At 34.5% G+C, this 16,945-nt stretch overlaps 1 protein-coding gene across 2 annotated transcripts; it reads left to right on the forward strand.

Annotated features, from left to right (window-relative positions):
• The first annotated feature begins 3,690 nt into the window (after positions 1 to 3,690).
• On the forward strand, positions 3,691 to 15,888 carry PPT1_3 (Palmitoyl-protein thioesterase 1). 2 transcript variants are annotated; one of them, XM_051210321.1, is made up of 7 exons: positions 3,691 to 3,824; positions 3,859 to 3,965; positions 10,457 to 10,761; positions 11,204 to 11,294; positions 12,085 to 12,183; positions 13,186 to 13,257; positions 15,572 to 15,888. In XM_051210321.1, the coding sequence occupies exons 1-7, from the start codon at positions 3,734 to 3,736 to the stop codon at positions 15,695 to 15,697; spliced, it is 891 nt and encodes a 296-aa protein (XP_051070308.1). In that variant the 5' UTR covers positions 3,691 to 3,733; the 3' UTR covers positions 15,698 to 15,888. The 2 variants fall into 2 exon arrangements, with proteins under 2 accessions (XP_051070308.1, XP_012801332.3); XM_012945878.3 differs by having other exon boundaries at positions 3,731 to 3,965.
• Positions 15,889 to 16,945: the final 1,057 nt, after the last annotated feature.

Raw genomic sequence — 16,945 nt, forward strand, 5'->3', positions numbered from 1 at the left:
TTAGACCACATCAAACCACGGGCGAATGACTGCAATCTTTCCTTTTACCGATTAATCATATATAATACTAACGAGTAATAGGACTTACACATTTCTATATTGCAGACAAATTCGTTACTTGGATGAATTGACGAAATATTGCTTCAATATATCATACATACTTAGATCAAACCAGAAAAGAGTATTTGACACAATTGTACTTAATCCTCATAATCTACACAATTTTTTCTCCTCCTTAACCGTATATTCTTTTCCGTTTTGTGGAGTACAACTATGCACCCTTGGTTACGTACCTGGTTATAAAAGGCGGTCGTCATAGGCCCAAGGTCATACATTTGATCGGGTTTGACAATGAGTCCAACTTCTAGCAAGTTTACACTTTTACATATATGCATTATAAAAAATTTTTTTTGTGTTCATACCTTTTCGTACATAAGATGGCTACACTATGTCTATTTTCTTCCAGAATACCAATCCTTTCTGGAGACCAATCACTTACGTGGAACCGAACAATTATAAATTATATTTTTGTATTTCCATTTTGTATCTTATTATTTTTATGCAGGCAGTGGAGCAGTTCTTCAGGTGTGATTGGTTTTCACCATTACCTTTGAAGTAGATTCTTCTTTACTTTTTACTTGAGGGCGACTAAAGAGGCAGGTGAGTAAACACCTGATAGCCGGTCTGAGCATGGAAAAATCGTACCTCACCAACATGGTGTTGGGTAGCCCGCTCGCGGCACTTCCTCAGATATTCTTATTCCACATTCTCACACTCTTTCTCTTGAAAGCACGCAGTAAACCGTCAGCGATAGTTGTAGAATAGATCACATGCTACAAAATAAGATGACAAGCTAGTAAATGAGGAGACATCCATGGACTATCGTTGACAGCGTTAGTCGTCACTGATTGTAAGTCAAATAGTGAGCGAGTTGATAATTTTCCCTTGGGATGAGAAATAGAACTAAGGTGTTTTCGATAGATAGGTTAATCGAACCGACGTTCCTACGGAAGTCGATTCTAGGGGGAAGCTAATGTAACAGCTCAGGTTGGTTGGTTAAGAGTTGACCCCAAACAACCAAGCTTATGCCGAAACAGTATTGTTCAAGTATTCATTCACTTCCTTATTTTTTATAAGCGTTATATTCCCTATTATCTTGAATGTTGAGAGCCTTTGTTTGTCTGAACAGATAATCCCACGCTCCACTGTGACTGCGCGAAGATCGAAATAAAGACATATTCACTACTTCTCTGGTTTCTTCTATCAATAGCACGAGGGTTACCTTAAGGCACGAAAGGTCTTCCCGGTCTCCCACATTGTTCGGACGTTCCATGTACCTACAAAAATTTTTGCTCTGGTTGTTAGAAATGGCATAGGCCTCGTGGCTTCCGAAGGAACTCGGGTTTCACCATAATTCATCATAATTGTTCTAAATGAAGACCGTCTAACTCCCAGAGCGGAGTTAAAATGGTTTGGATTATTTTTTCTGGTAAGCGTTTTTTTAGCGAGTTAGTTTTCTACGGGATGGGGACGTTAACCTTATGCCCAACCCTCCTCCTTTACCTGGGCTTTGGACCGACAGTAACTCTAGAGGAGCTTCAGGCGGAGTTATGCTTAAAGAATGCCACACAAATATTCAAGAGATTCGTCGATGACGCTTTTCGAGGTCTCAAATTCGTACGTGCGTATTTCGAAGGCTACTTGATTTCCAATCCGATCAGGGAATCTCGTCTTCAGCATCTGAACCTTGTCTCCGATCGACTGCAAGATCACAGCATTACTATAGACATTCAGATGTGTGAAATCGGCATCGGCTCCCTAGATCTTCCCGAACCTACTACTGATGCTCAATGCATCCGTCCTTTGAAAAACAAAGTGACGCTCATTCTGGATTACCAAGAACTGACCACAATGAAGCAACTACGCGCATTCAACGACCTAGTAAGTATTCACAGTCGATTGATACCGAAACAAGCGTCTTATATGAGACATTTGATCGACATCTTTCGTGGAAATCTGAACGATGTCGCGAAAAACGCATTCTCCAAAATAAAAGAAAGTATCACCAAAGCAGCACTGCTCGCATATCAGGACACCGAATCATCCATTAGTATCACAGTAGATGCATCCAATCGGCAATCGGTAGGTTAATTACACATAAAAATTTAATGCATTCTTCTCTAGACCGTTGCAAGACAATGAATCGAGTTATAGCAATTTCAGTAGGGAATTCCTAGCCATGTACCGCGCTGTACAGCACGTTCATAACTGTGCGGAAGCCCTGGAATCCACTCTTTTCACCGGTCGCAAATTTCTTAACTTCTCTTTAAGCTCAGTTTCAGACAAGTTCTCCACATGAGAGTCTTGACAACTGGACTACATTTCACCGTTTACTTCAGACATAAAACACAGTTCCGTGGCGAAAGATGTAGTTGCAACTCCTTATATCGTATAACTTCCTTGAACAGTCTTCAAGGAACCAGCCTTCTCGATCTCTCCTGTATTCAAAAAGAAGACACTGATCTTCAGCACGAGTTATCTTCGACAACCTGAAATTATGCACTGAAAGGACAAAAACAGGTAAGGAAACTTTATCATATGACATATTAACAGACAGGAACCATCCAATCGTGCCGAAACATTATCGACGCAACATATTCACCACGTTGCATAGGCCTTCTCATCCAGGTCTTCGTGCAAACATCAAGCCCATAGCATAACGTTCTGCTGGCCTGGTATAAATAAAGACGTGAGGAAGTGGGCAAACACCTATGTAGGCTGCCAGAAATCTAAGGTGATTGGACACAACAAATGTACCTTAGGCTCTTTCACAACTCCTGACTCTCGTTTCGTCATGTTCATCTTGATTTGATAGGACTCTAAACATATTCAGATGGATACCCAGACCGTTCCACACGATGGACAGAATCATTACCCATCAAAGACATTACTGCTGAAACAGTGACCCGCGCCTTCTTCGATCGGTGGGTAGCAAACTTCGACGGCCTTTCACCTATCACCACAGACCGTGGACGCTAGTTTGACTCTAGACTTTTCCGTTGTCTGACCAAACTATGAGAAATAACGAGATTACAAAGGACTGCAAGTAAACCGGTAGGTGAAATGCTTCACTGACAGCTTCAATATCAGATGCAAACGTTTCACAGGAGACCAATGCACTTGCACTCATTTTACTCGGTATATACAATGCCGTAAAAGCTGATTTTGGATAGACTGCATCTCAACTCTTTTATGAAACGACACTTCAGCTTACAGGGGAATTCGTAGATCTCTCATCTTCTTTGATGAATATGGATTTAAATACCTACACGAGCAGGCTCACAAACGCAATGCGTTCAGTTAAACATGTTTTCACTCGACCGCAATTAACTTATGTTTCCGTTCAATCTGTCCTACGATATAGTACACACGTCTTTGCACGTCACGACTCACCTCGATAATCTCTCAGAAGAACATACAGAAGACCTTTCAAAGTCCTTCAGAATGAACCTAATTTTTATATCATCGATACGAACGGAGCTAACAATAGTATCTGGATCAATCGTATTTAGAAGAAAAAAGAATTATGTAGATTTTTATCGCGTAAGACACGAGTTTCACAGTGACGATGTCTCACACGATAACAAACTATCACAGTTTTACAGCATGCCAAATATATTGACAATTGATATTTTCTTTGTATTTACTACTCTAAGGTCAGTATATTTTTGTTATGTACACTATGTTAACGTGGATTTTACTTTTCTCTAATTATCCATGGATTTCATCCGAAAAATTGCCAGTCCTTATTTGGCACGGAATGAGTTTGTATCTGAATTTTCGTTTATTTTCATAAAGGTGACCATGGGAACTCTTTCGGTATGGATTTATTGTCCCAGTTGGTTAAACAAGCAATACCTGGAATCTATGTGAAAACCATCTCAACGAATATTTTTAACATAGAGGTAAACAATCAAACTTGTTTCCCAATGCGTGCACGTTTGTCTTCAGCTATAAAACCAAATAATTTCTGATATTGTTCGCATGTAATTATAATTACATTAACCGTTCTGAAATATATATAAGTGCAACTGGCTAGTTGCTGTGGTATACACATCGTTGTTGTTGCCTTGAGAGTGTTGTTTGGGTCGTTTGTTTGCTGTTTTAAACAGATTGAGGTTTGAGTGTTGATGGCAGAAGGTCTGCCTGATATGACTGTCTTTTTTAGAGTGTCCAGTCTGGTTCTGCATGTGTCAGTTGAAGAATTGGACACTACTTCTTCGAGTACAGTGTTCCAAGATTCGATGATTTGATGTGTTTGACACATACATTTTCTGTTCTTAGCTGTTTGTGCTCATATCGTATGTCCTCTAGGTTCTTAGGTTATGGTAAGAAAATGAAATGATATGTCTCGTTTAAATTCATTTTCCAATGTTCTATGCATTAAAATCGGACCACTGTTTGATGTGCGATGAAACAGATTGAATAGGTTAAACTTCTCATGCCAATGTGTGCATCGTAAACTTCGAATTTCAGGAATTGCACGAGTTGTTGCTCTCCGTGGTTTTTCCTAGATATTCAAGCTACTTTATAAACCGAAGCTTGCAGCCTGAATGCGGTTTTCAAGTTCAAATGTCACTTAAGTTATGTTTAATGTAGTGAGCATATTAAGGTCCAACTTAGTGAATTACCATCTTAAAGTCCATAAAGTTGTGAACCACTCAGTTGCGACCTCATGGTACTGCACCGTGGCTTTAAGGCTGTAGCTCACTGCTACCATACGATTATGATGAGACCTGAATATGGGCAGCGACTATTCCTCTATATTGTGCATATTTACCTTTGTGTCTTCAGCGTAAATGTAGAAGTACTCTGTCGCGTTGATACGGAATGGCCATTTTTTAGACCAGAAAATCAGGACATTCAAGTTCTCCAGAGAAGAACATACATCTGCGTCTCCCGTTATTTTACACCAGCTTATCGCACCACTCGTGTTAAGCAGCATTCTGAACTCAACTGCACTTGAGATTTTATTTACACAGTGTATAAAAAGCAAAGGACATAGGACAGAGTATTTTGGTACTCCATTAAGTGCTGGTTACCAGGAGGAGCGTTCAAAATGTATTCTTACTTACTGTTTCTGACCTGTCATGAAGGCCTTATTCCACTTTAAAAGAAGTTCGGCAATTTCTCGATTGTTAAGCAATACAAAAAGTCTATTATTTATCACCTTATCCAATACTTTTATGATGTCTACTGATTTCTCATTTTCTAGAGACTCTGTCAATTTTGCCCCTGCGGCCAGGTGGTTTATTGTGAAAGATAATCGGTTTCTGAAACCATGTTGTTCATTTTTTAACAAGTTGCTGGTTTCCTTGATTGTTATTATGACCCTTGTGATTATCTTCTCTTGTATTGTAATTATGACACTGGTGAGAATGATAAATCTGTAGTTTAGTGGAGGTTGTTCTGATCCTGTCTCGTGAATCGAAGTGATCATTATATATTTGTAGTCCATACGTAAGCCGATTTTGTTCCATGACACATTTGATGTCATAATGGGTGTAGAAGTAATGTTTTATGCAATTTGTCTCAAGATATCAGAGTGTATTTAATTGTTCAATGTCTTAAATGCTAAGGGCCTTTTAGTACGTCGTCTTGATCGAGGTCCACAATTAGCAGCTAATTTCGTGAATTTGAATTTCGGTCTAGTCCTTAGCATAGAAGAGGCCTTCGTGTGAAAAGTGTCCCGAAATAGTCCATCGTAGTTTGTGATTTGTCCTGAACTTCATCTTTCATTTGAGATGCGAATGGATTAGATCACGAAATCTGTTAGCCTTTGGTAGAGGCAACTTTCAACTTTTGTTCTTCTGTCAGTTACAGCGTTCGTTGTTAAAGTTGAGTCATATGAAGCCTTAGATGGATGGCCTAATAGTGGCTTTTATTCCAATATGAGAACTACTGTTTATAGGTTTGAAAACGTTATGTCTTACTGACTCTCTAATCAGCGGTCGTTCCCAGCCCACTGAAAAATTACACGTTAGTTTATCATCATAGAATGTAGGCTTTTGAGAATTTTTGGAGTTATAACAAAGGATTTTGATTCGAATAATTTGAAGAGTGCTATTTTTAGTTAAGCTAGTTTATAATAGTCTGTTCTAGTTGTATTTAGTATATTTATCGGTATCCTGTAAAATACATCGGCTACGTCATTATTGTTCCCTTTAATATATAATACGCTGGAAGTCAATCAGGAAACGAATTCTAATTGTCTAATTTCTTGCGGCAAATAATTATCTTATTTGACGTCCAACGTTTTCGTGAGAGTTTAATTGTCTGCATACACGGTGAAAGTGGTACTCTCTAAAATATGTCGGGAATGTTTCATTACCAGGTGAATCACCAGCGATTCTTTTATAAATTTTCTGAACCCCACTTAGGTAGGACTCTACCTATTCGGAAGCGAATGAAAGTAGTTCCCTCGCTTAATTTGCCTACCACCGCCACACAGGTCCTACTGCTACGTTCAGTGCGTCAGTCATGACGGCTAACAGAGCTTTTTTCTCGTTGAACGAGCATCATCTTCCTATTCAGATATCTCTCGAATAAACTCCACTAGTAGGTGGTGTCGAGAAACGTCTTCTCAAGGAGTCGGTTAGTGTTTGTAATATTTCTGCACAGTTTGGGATAAATTGTTTATAATTATTTATTGGTCTGAAAAATCACCGTATTTTCCCCTGTGATTTGGGTTTTAGATAGATTCGGATAGAAACAACGAACGCCGGAACTGGAATGATATCTCGAGAAACCACTTTTCCATATTTGCTCTTTTCAGTGTTAAAAAGATCCCGTGTTCCTGAAACCCCATAAATAACGATCTTGGTTGTTTAAGATGATCGTCCACCGTCTTGTCAGCTCCTAACAGTCCATTGATATACACGTCATCCTTAGACAAACCTCCCGTGACTTGGCCAATAGATCACCGAAAACGTTGTACTGCACTAGTTGCCCTTAAACTTTTTGATATTACTTTAGGTTCAGTACCACCGCTAGAAGACAGTCGAATCCGCGTTTATTCGGCAACAGTAGACGACAAACTAAGGCCGCCGTCGTCGATCATGGCCCTCCATGTAGTCCTCTTTTGTATTTTACAGATAAGAAGACAAGGGTGCAGTGTCTAATCAACAAAAGGCAGCTAATCGCCTCCTCATAAGAACCCATAGGAGAAGACACTTGATACTAGTATTTGAGAACAATACGTAATATTTTGGAACTTTATTACAACCGACATCTCTACACCTATGATCGGCATCGATTTCTTAAAGTTTCGTAAACCAATAGTGAACATAAAACGCCGTAAGCTAGTATGCATCAGTTGAAAAATCCACATTGGATAAGCGACATCCACAGAAACATCCGTGCACCAATTAGTTAATAAACAACTCAACGGTGACATGTATATTAACCCATTGAAATGGTTTATCAACCTGTTATAATCAACTTCTAAACAAAAACATTCGAAACAGCGTTGTATATCACATTGTTATTAGTGGACGCCCAATCTTCACACATTCTTGGTGCTTTCATCCTGGAAGCCTAGGTGTTGTTAACAACAAACTCAACAGTCTTATAAATTTAGGCATCATACGCCCTTCTAAAAGGTTTTAGTCATCATCATCGCATATAGTCCTGAGAAAGAACAGATACATTAGGGAAGAATTTCGAACTCTTAACAGACAGATAGTAACTGATCAATATCCGATACCACACGTCCACGACAATACTATGATATAGAAAATGTCACCATAGTTTCAAAGACTGATCAGGACATAAATTATTATCGCATTCCAGTAGCGCCAGAGGACACGCCTAAACAGCAGTTATTACCTCATTTGGGTTGGGAAAATTTTCACACATGCCCTTAGAATTGACCAACATAACACACAAACCAAAACTACCACAAAGTCATCTCATATATAGTTTTTAATAACATGGCTCCTGCTATATATTTTCCTACATTTTATTGCCCGTATAATATAATTTTACCATTTTTGTCACTCTTGAGGCTTTTCACGCACTAAAAGCATTGTTAACTGACTTTAAATCAAGGTCTTATAAGATGGTTATTGTCGATTAATTATTATAAAAGCAACTGGTTTTGAATAAAGAAACTTCACCAAAATTGGCTGGTCCATCTCTTTACAAAGGAAGTCCCCTAATGTTACTATTTTGAGATCACGAATACGAAGCCTGATCCTTCAAAGTTCAGACGTAACACTGACTCCTCAAAATTTATTTAAGATTTGGTGTGAGAAATGAGCATCACTCTCTTAAACATAAGATTTTAGATTTCCAAAGTGTTTTATTCATTGTAATGTTGTATTATGTTATGATCATATTCGGTAAGTAAAGATCAGTCTATATTCCAACACATATGAGCATGACTATTCACTGATTCATTTATTAAGATATGAGAATTATTATATAGAACCCAAAATAGTTTATTAAATGATATAGAAGGAACTTGAAGCATCGAAATCACTAGAGTTATTTACTTTCTTGAAAAACGTATCGTAATTACATAAGTCGGTTTCTATATTATATAATCATTACATATTTTGAAGAATGAAGTTAAAAAAAATAAAAAAAACGGTTTAGCCGAAATATAACTTCTCGGCGAATTTATTTTCAAATATGTGTTTTCTCACAGTGCTGCGCTTTTATATGTTTTCTGGGTACAACAAAGCTTTTTTAAGCAATATAACAAATCGAAAAAGTAAACAAAAGCACTTGTTCTTCTTTCCAAATCTTTCCGAATAGAACGTGGAGCACGGTTGCAGTAACCGCTATGTCCGACTTTAGTCCTTCATGTGGCACATTGTCAGGTCCTGCTTCTTACCTGTTATTGATTTGTCTGATGGCCATGTTGCTTTCTTCCGTCTCTTTGGTTTACCATATTTTTGTGTCAGCTTCTTCGTCGTTTTATATGGTTGTTCGACATTTCCTTCTTTTGCAGCTCGTTCCACTGTCGTTACTGGGTCTTCCGCGTATTTCTGCTTGTCGGCTCTAATTTTCCTCTACACTTGATTGTTTGCTTTTGTGTATTCAGCTTTTTCCTTGACTTTCTCTGCTCTTGTTTGGCTTTCGTTAATTGCTGTCTTCTTGCTCTTAATTTCTTAAATCTTGTTTAGGTTTTTGATAGAGATACATTCCTTATGATGATGCTTGTTGTGGCCCAGAACCTCCTAACACGTTGAATTCGGTGCTATTTTGATCCCTTTCCAGTTGTCCTTTATAGTTATTTCTTCTTCTTCCGGTAGATCCTGTGAGGCTTGGAGCCAGTTGATGATAGTTAACTTGAATTGGTTGAGTTTGTTAGCATCTCGAAAGAAGGCTGTGTTGAACCGTTGTAATGCTGATTGTCCAGTTGTCCAATACTTCTATAGCTTCAGTTTCATGTTGGCAACCATCAGGTGGTGATATGACGTTATCTTAGTACCTTTCCTGGTTCTGATGTCTTTCATTGTCCTTTTGAACTTTCTACTGATGCAAATATATTCGATCTGGTTCTTTTTAGTGCAATCCGGTGAGATCAATGTAGTTTTGTGCATGCGTGTTTAAAGGAGTTTAGAGTTGCATGTGCCCATTTTGTTGAATGCGCATAAATTTGACTTCTGCCACCATTGTCGTTTATTTGTCTGAGTTCATGTCGTCCCATTATATCTTCATATCTGATGTTGTCCATTTAGACTTTTCGCGTTCAGGTCTTCTATGAGTATGATAAAGTACTTTTCTGGGCACTTTACTATGATCGATTGCATTCTCTGGTAAAAATTATCTTTATCCTCGTCGTTGCTTTATTGTTGAATGCAGAATCTTGGGCAACATTTGTTATAATTCCCTCCTTTGTTTTGTAGGATACTTTGGTGATTCTATGTTCATGTGATTCCCATCCTATAAGTGTTTTTTATCCTCTTTTTGGTCAGTGCAACTTTCTGCATGTGGGGAGTATTATCTCTTTCGAATCCAATATTTTCTACTCCGTTTGGGTTCAATGTGTTTCAGTTATTCTGTGCAACGTATATATATATATATGAGGCTACCTTTATCTATTTGGAAATCAAAGAACATATGAAGACTTTATTTATACCAGAAATATCTTGTTAAAATCTGTATACTTTTAGTGTACAGTGGAGTTTTGCCGTAAGCTGATTTTTGTAGAACTCGTTACTAATCTGTAACAAACATTGGTCCAGCATTTAAAATTTATTTATAAAAATATAACTTTTGAGTATTTTTTAAGAATACTATGGAATTCAGATATTCTTTTCAATTTACATACTTGTTAACTTTGAATCATATCATTGTTGGCTTTTAACAGCATAAAACAACTTTGCTCTTCATTATTCAATAAGCTGTCAATATTTAATTATATCTTTTCTTCATTTTTATATAGGATGTTAGAGATACGGTATTTCTTTCGATTAACGATCAACTGGATTATGTTTGTCGTATGTTACATAAAGATAAAAAACTCTCCAATGGTTTTCACATGATTGGTATATCACAGGGTGGACTGCTTGTTAGAGCATTGGTCCAAAAATGCAATTTTTCGAAAGTCGGCACAGTTGTTTCTATTGGAGGACTTCAACAGGGCATATTTGGGATTCCGAGATGCATCAATACTGGTTTTGTTCCATATTGCTTATGGTTAAATAAGTTTTTATCTGATATAGTGTATACTGAATACATTCAAAATCGGTGAGGTCCAGAGAAATTATTTTGAGGTGTCTTTGTGAATTTACTAATTTTACTAATTTATTGTATTGTTCAATATCTGGTTAAACCTCCTCACATGGATTTCCTGTATCAAATATATGCGTACTTCTTGACTTAAGCACACCTAGTCCAGTACTGCATTCGGAAACTACACTGCTTAATTGAGATCTTTTCGCATGAATTTTACATATCTCACACTGTAATATAAGTAAGAACATTAAATCAAAATACTGTCATCCAAAAATTCGTTTGTTTTAAGTAATATTATAAGTAATATAAAACATCATAGAAATTTCCTCAATATACTCTTCAAGTCTTTTCTAAAATCACTCTTAATCAAAAAATTAAATTGTTACAATATTATATACACAGACATGTTACTAAACATCACTTCTTTTTTTCATTTTGTTTACTACATAACAAGCTTTGTCCCGGCACAATACTGGCATGATCCATTTAAAGAAAATGTTTATCGTAAATACTCTCGATTTTTAGCTGATATTAATCAGGAAAATGTAAGTACTGTTGATCACGAATGAATTTGTGTAACTAAAGTCTGAAAAATTTAAAGTTTTACAAACTTTCAATGTCAATAAATTTACATAAGCGAAGAGATTTCACTTACTTTTTGTATATAGATACTTGGAGACTCACAAATATTCTTGTTTGGCAACTGAACTGGTAGTAGTAGAAAGTTAAATCAAAAGCAAAAAATTAAAAATATCAGTAAAACTAATCTTTATTCCATAAAAATGACACATATCTCCAGTGTTTAAAAAGTAAGTCTGATAACGATCACCGTGAATCACTGACCATTTCAAATATCAAATAACATCTGGGTCGTAGTTATTCTGTAATGTAATGCTTTTATTATTCTTCTGCTTAATTACAGACAGATATAGTCAACTCGTAGGTGCGAGTACCTTACAATCCACAAGGATACCGCGGATTCTATTATTATTTAGCATATTAAAACTAATTAGTTCACAAATTGATATTATTCGGTGTTACGCAAAAATGAATTTAAAGCTAAATGAAATAAATGTATTCTGAAATATTAGTATATAATTAATCTGCTTGTGGATATTTAAACGTTTTCTAACTTTAGACTTCCACTTCATATCCAATATTCAGTTGCTACTGATTACATCTTTCCGTAAACGTCCATAGAATTTTCTGGAGAATTACTGACGAGTTGTCACTTTATCATTTCATGATCTCAGTAACTTCAGAAGAATTAGTTAAGCAATTATCGTTTTTAACATAGAATTTAATGATTTTAACGTTCTTTTCCTTTTATTTAAGCGAATAAACGAAACATACCGTGAAAATATGAAGAAAATTCAACGATTAGTATTGGTGAAGTTTACCAACGACACCACAGTACTTCCCAGCGAATCATCAGTATGTATACAAACTACAATATATATAAAGTTACATATATAGTCTTTAAGTTGCTTGTTGTTTCATCTTAGATATGAATATCCTAAATACTAGTTCATTAATATTATTTTAAGTCTCTGAGAAATGCTTGACATTTTGAGTTCACGACTTGTCAAATTCATTTTTAAGATATGACGTTGCTGTGAAATCACTTTGAAAGTGATCAATTTGTTACGCTTACATACAAGTTACTGGATGCCGAACAGTGTACTACTTCATAGTAAGGTTTGATCAAATATATTATTAAGCGTTATGATTAACATTTAAAGAGTTAATATCCTAAAAACACTTACCAAGTGTTCGTTAATTTCGTCATTCATTTAAATGTGGCTAACATGTTTTATCTCCTATGTGATCAATTTCCAGTGATGTCAGATTATCTATCGTCAAGATTAATATTGAATGAAATCCTAAGATAATTCGATTAGACTATAATACATGAACGACCGTTGACAGGGGCTAAAACGAGAAAATTCTTTTACTAAGGTCAGTATGAGGAACTAAGATTAGGAGTTAGAATTGCAAGTTAAGATTAAGAATTGGTGTTAAAGTCCTCATCATGAAGTGACACCAACCATAATGTCGAAATTCGGATTAGCCATATGGATCAATGAATTTCTCATTAAAATCCAAGACTTGCTATCTTAAATCTGATTGGTTCGTCCATAAATTATAGTCTTGCTAACAATTCTACACTTATGATTTATTAATCTTCCTAATTAGAACTAAGGTATATAAAGATGTACTAATCATGTATCTTGATGTTTATCAGTGAAAGCTAATACATTTATCTGAAAAATATGATTTGATATTCTACTAAAAGAAGCTCATTGGTTTTAAATAATACGATACTTACCTGTGTTCCTTGAATTCACTCAATGTATCTCACATATTTATACATATACATTTTTGAAAATTTTTTAAATAATATAGTTAATATTTATGAATTGAATTTTAATTCAGTGGTTCGGATTCTATCGACGTGGATCATCAACAGATATAATAAAGCTGCGAGATAGTATTCTATACAATGAAGTAAGTAATCAATTCAAATATACTAACTAAACTTCTGTTTTATGAGGCTTTCCTTCCTATTAGTCAAATCATAAAATTGGACAATAATGATAAAGAGTATTGGTGAAACTGATCATAGTTTGAAAACATTTTTCTGATGGTTGATTCTCACAACAAATAAAGAAAATCGAATTCTCTTAAACAACCAACACAGTTTGATGATGCTGATATATAACAGTTGAAATAGTCAGTTAATCGGACATATGAGATCAATATGACATTTTTAAGGTGGCTATTTATTCCCTTTAAGTTTTATCCTACCTTTAACGGACATGATCATTAGTTTACATAATAAAATTAGTGAGGCGAGTAAACAAATTTAACAGAGTTAAATGCGAAAGATTGGTTCAGTGAAAATTTCTCTTTTAGGCGAGTTTGTTTTCAAAGCTGTACAATCACAAGTATATATATATATATATATATATATACTAGTTTTTTTCCGGTTGACAATAATAATGATAACAAACTTCTATTATACATGGGGACAGTGAGGTAGAATAAACGAAGGTATGAAAAAACATTTTTTAATCAAGGAAACTAATAATCGTTTGATTGTTAATGGCTTAATTATTCATCATAAAGATAAATAGGGAAATTATCAATAGAAAAGGATGATCCATCATGGTAAGATAAAATGATGAAATTGAGAATAAATGTAATCAAGAGGATCATGGAAACAGAAATAAACCAGATTACATTTAATCTCAGTTTCAACATGCTGAGTTATCTTTTCCCAATGATAATTTCCCCATCTATCTTTTGAGGAATATTTAAGCCATTACCAATCAAACGATTATCAGTTTCCCTGTTTAAAAAAAACTGTAATACCTTTGTTTATTCTACCTCACTGTCTCCATGTTTAATAGAAGTTTATTATTATTGTTATTATTATTATTATTGCAATTATTATCATCCGGACAAAACTTAGTATATATATACTTGCGATTGCTCAGCTTCGAAAATGAACTCATCTAAAAGAGAACTCTTCACTGAACCAATCTTTCTTATTTATTGTCTTAATGGGTGTATTCCGTTTACTAAAGTTAAATGTGTCAAGTGAATGCATTCGAAAAAAATCCCAACTTAACTAAATAACATGAAGATCAAAGTGAACAAAACTCGTCAAATAAATAAATCAGACAAAGTTTCAGTTAATAGTATAATGATAACAACTGATTATTTTTCGTATTTATCCGTAAAGAAAAACTAGATCGAGTATAGTTATTACATAGAAATCAATTAACAGATTATTGTAACATAGTGCAAATCAAATTAACTATCATTATCATCTTCATTGTAAATAATATCGTGACGACGGACCACGGGTGAACTTGCGGAAGCTGTAAAAGGCTCAGAAGGAGCCGAAGATGTTCCACCCAATCACCTTTCGGAAGAATATTCTCGAATTCCTACGTGTAGCTTCCCGACTGAACAATGTTAATAGCCCCCCTGTATGCGGATTGGAGGACTGTAATGATGACTTTGTTCTTACTAAAAACTATAAATACCTGACAATTTTGTACTATGATTGACACTGTTTCGAATAATATTCCTTTCATTAGTCTTCTGTCTTCTTATTGCGACTTGAAAGGGTTTTGGTGTTCTAGTGTTTTGTCATACGCGCTATATCAAGAAATCAACACTTAAGTTATAACAAATATATTCTTTCAATAAGTATTATTTCCAAACAATTTCATTAAATCTACAATTGATTGATCATTGAATGATAATTAATGTCATGTATGTCAAGTTCTTTTTAGAGCAGACCAAATGTTATCGATCAAGTTGCAATTTGACTATTAGTTTTGTTAGGTTATAAGCTTCACGAGTTCACTTAATCTGTGAACGAGAACAAAACTCAGTAACCAAAGACCAGTAATCTAGCTATTGATGCGTTCCAGCCCCGCTATCTAGAAGGAGAAGTCCAAGCTTGGTATGGAAAATATATTCTGCAAACAGCCAGAAAACGAGCGAGCTCACAAACACAATTTAAAACGTATATATACAAATATATATAATCGATATTGTCATGGGAGATTTTTAAACATTAATTAATGAGTTCACCATCATTTAATCGATAAGTTAATCGATATGATAAAATTTAAAAAAAATATATAAGTTTTGGGGATATATCGTCCCCAACAAGTTTGAATCTTTTTATAATTTTATCAAAGTTTTCTTTATCATTTAATTTTCATAAATTTAATTTGTATTTTATAATGTTTTTAATTCATTTTGATATTCACCCATATATATTCTTATAATTTTTTTTTAGGATCGTTTAGGACTTAAAGTACTTGATAAAAGAGGTGATTTACATCTTATAGAAAAAAATGGTGAACATTTAAATTTTACTAATCAATGGTTTATTGATAATATTTTAATTCGTTATATGAAATAATATTGACCAATAAAAATCAATGTTCATTTCAATATTTTGTTTGTTTGTTTGTTTTTTCGTTTGTTTTTCTTCCGTAATATTTTTTGGTTAAACAAATAAACCCCTTCTAATCAGATCGTTTTATGTTTTTTTTTGCTTCCCTTCGTAAACATATTACATAACTTATAAAATCAATAAAAATATATTGTGAATATTTGCTTTTTATACATCTTAGTTACTTCTTATAAGATAATAACAACTTCATTAAAATCTAAACTGAATTAACTCTACTGTTATATTATAAGAAGGGGTTTTTTGTTGTGAAGGTTTTTTAGAAATTTCAATCGTTGAAATCATGAGTTAATTGAAGCTAGACTGCTGAAGAGTCCTATACTAGGACAAAATGATCGTCCAGTGTTTCAAAGTTTTCTACAGTGGTCTAGCTTCAATTAACTTATGATTTCAACGATTGAAATTTCTACTGTTATATGCTCATAAATGAAGTATCAGTGTGAATTAGATTTAATCATTTTAATCATAATGTTAGTAAATCAGATAAACAAAAGTTAACTGTTCAAAGGAAAGTATTTTAAAAGCTGAAATACAAATCAGTATTTAATGCATGAATTATTATGTTAAATTATCTATACTATTTAAAACATTGAATAAGTAGGTTTTCAATGAAATCTAGTACCAACCAAAGTACATCACAATTACTTAATTAACAAGTCATTTGTATGGTAAGATTTTGAGTAAAACATGTGAAACTGTGAATAACTAATAATTTTAAGATCTTAATGGAGGTTTTACTTGAATGCTAACTGTGAGGCTATAATTTATGGACGACGTTTGAGCAACACTAGACCGACCTTGAGAGGGTTTACTTAATAATTACGACTAAATAAGGGTTATAAACCAGTATGAAGAATTAGAATCTTTATCTATAGTTGGTGGTTAGGGTTGGAAATTAGATTTAGGGTTTTCATCACGAAGTGACATCAACTAAAATGTCAAAACTCTATTTAGATGAAGGAATTTTGCTTCTAAATCCAATATCTGTTATCTTATATCTGATTGATTCGTTTATGAATTTTAGTTTCACCGTGTAAACCGCACTCCAAAAAGATTCATGCGATCGGTCGATTCAACCACAATGAAGAATATTCCTCAAACCATTAAAATCCAATGACTATCATTATAATATTTTTAACTTTGTAGGAATTTAAAAGACTTCATTAAAAGTACTAAATTGCTACTGAATATTTCAAA

The sequence above is a fragment of the Schistosoma haematobium genome, chromosome ZW, assembly GCF_000699445.3.
Source record: "Schistosoma haematobium chromosome ZW, whole genome shotgun sequence".
Lineage (NCBI taxonomy): Eukaryota > Metazoa > Platyhelminthes > Trematoda > Strigeidida > Schistosomatidae > Schistosoma > Schistosoma haematobium.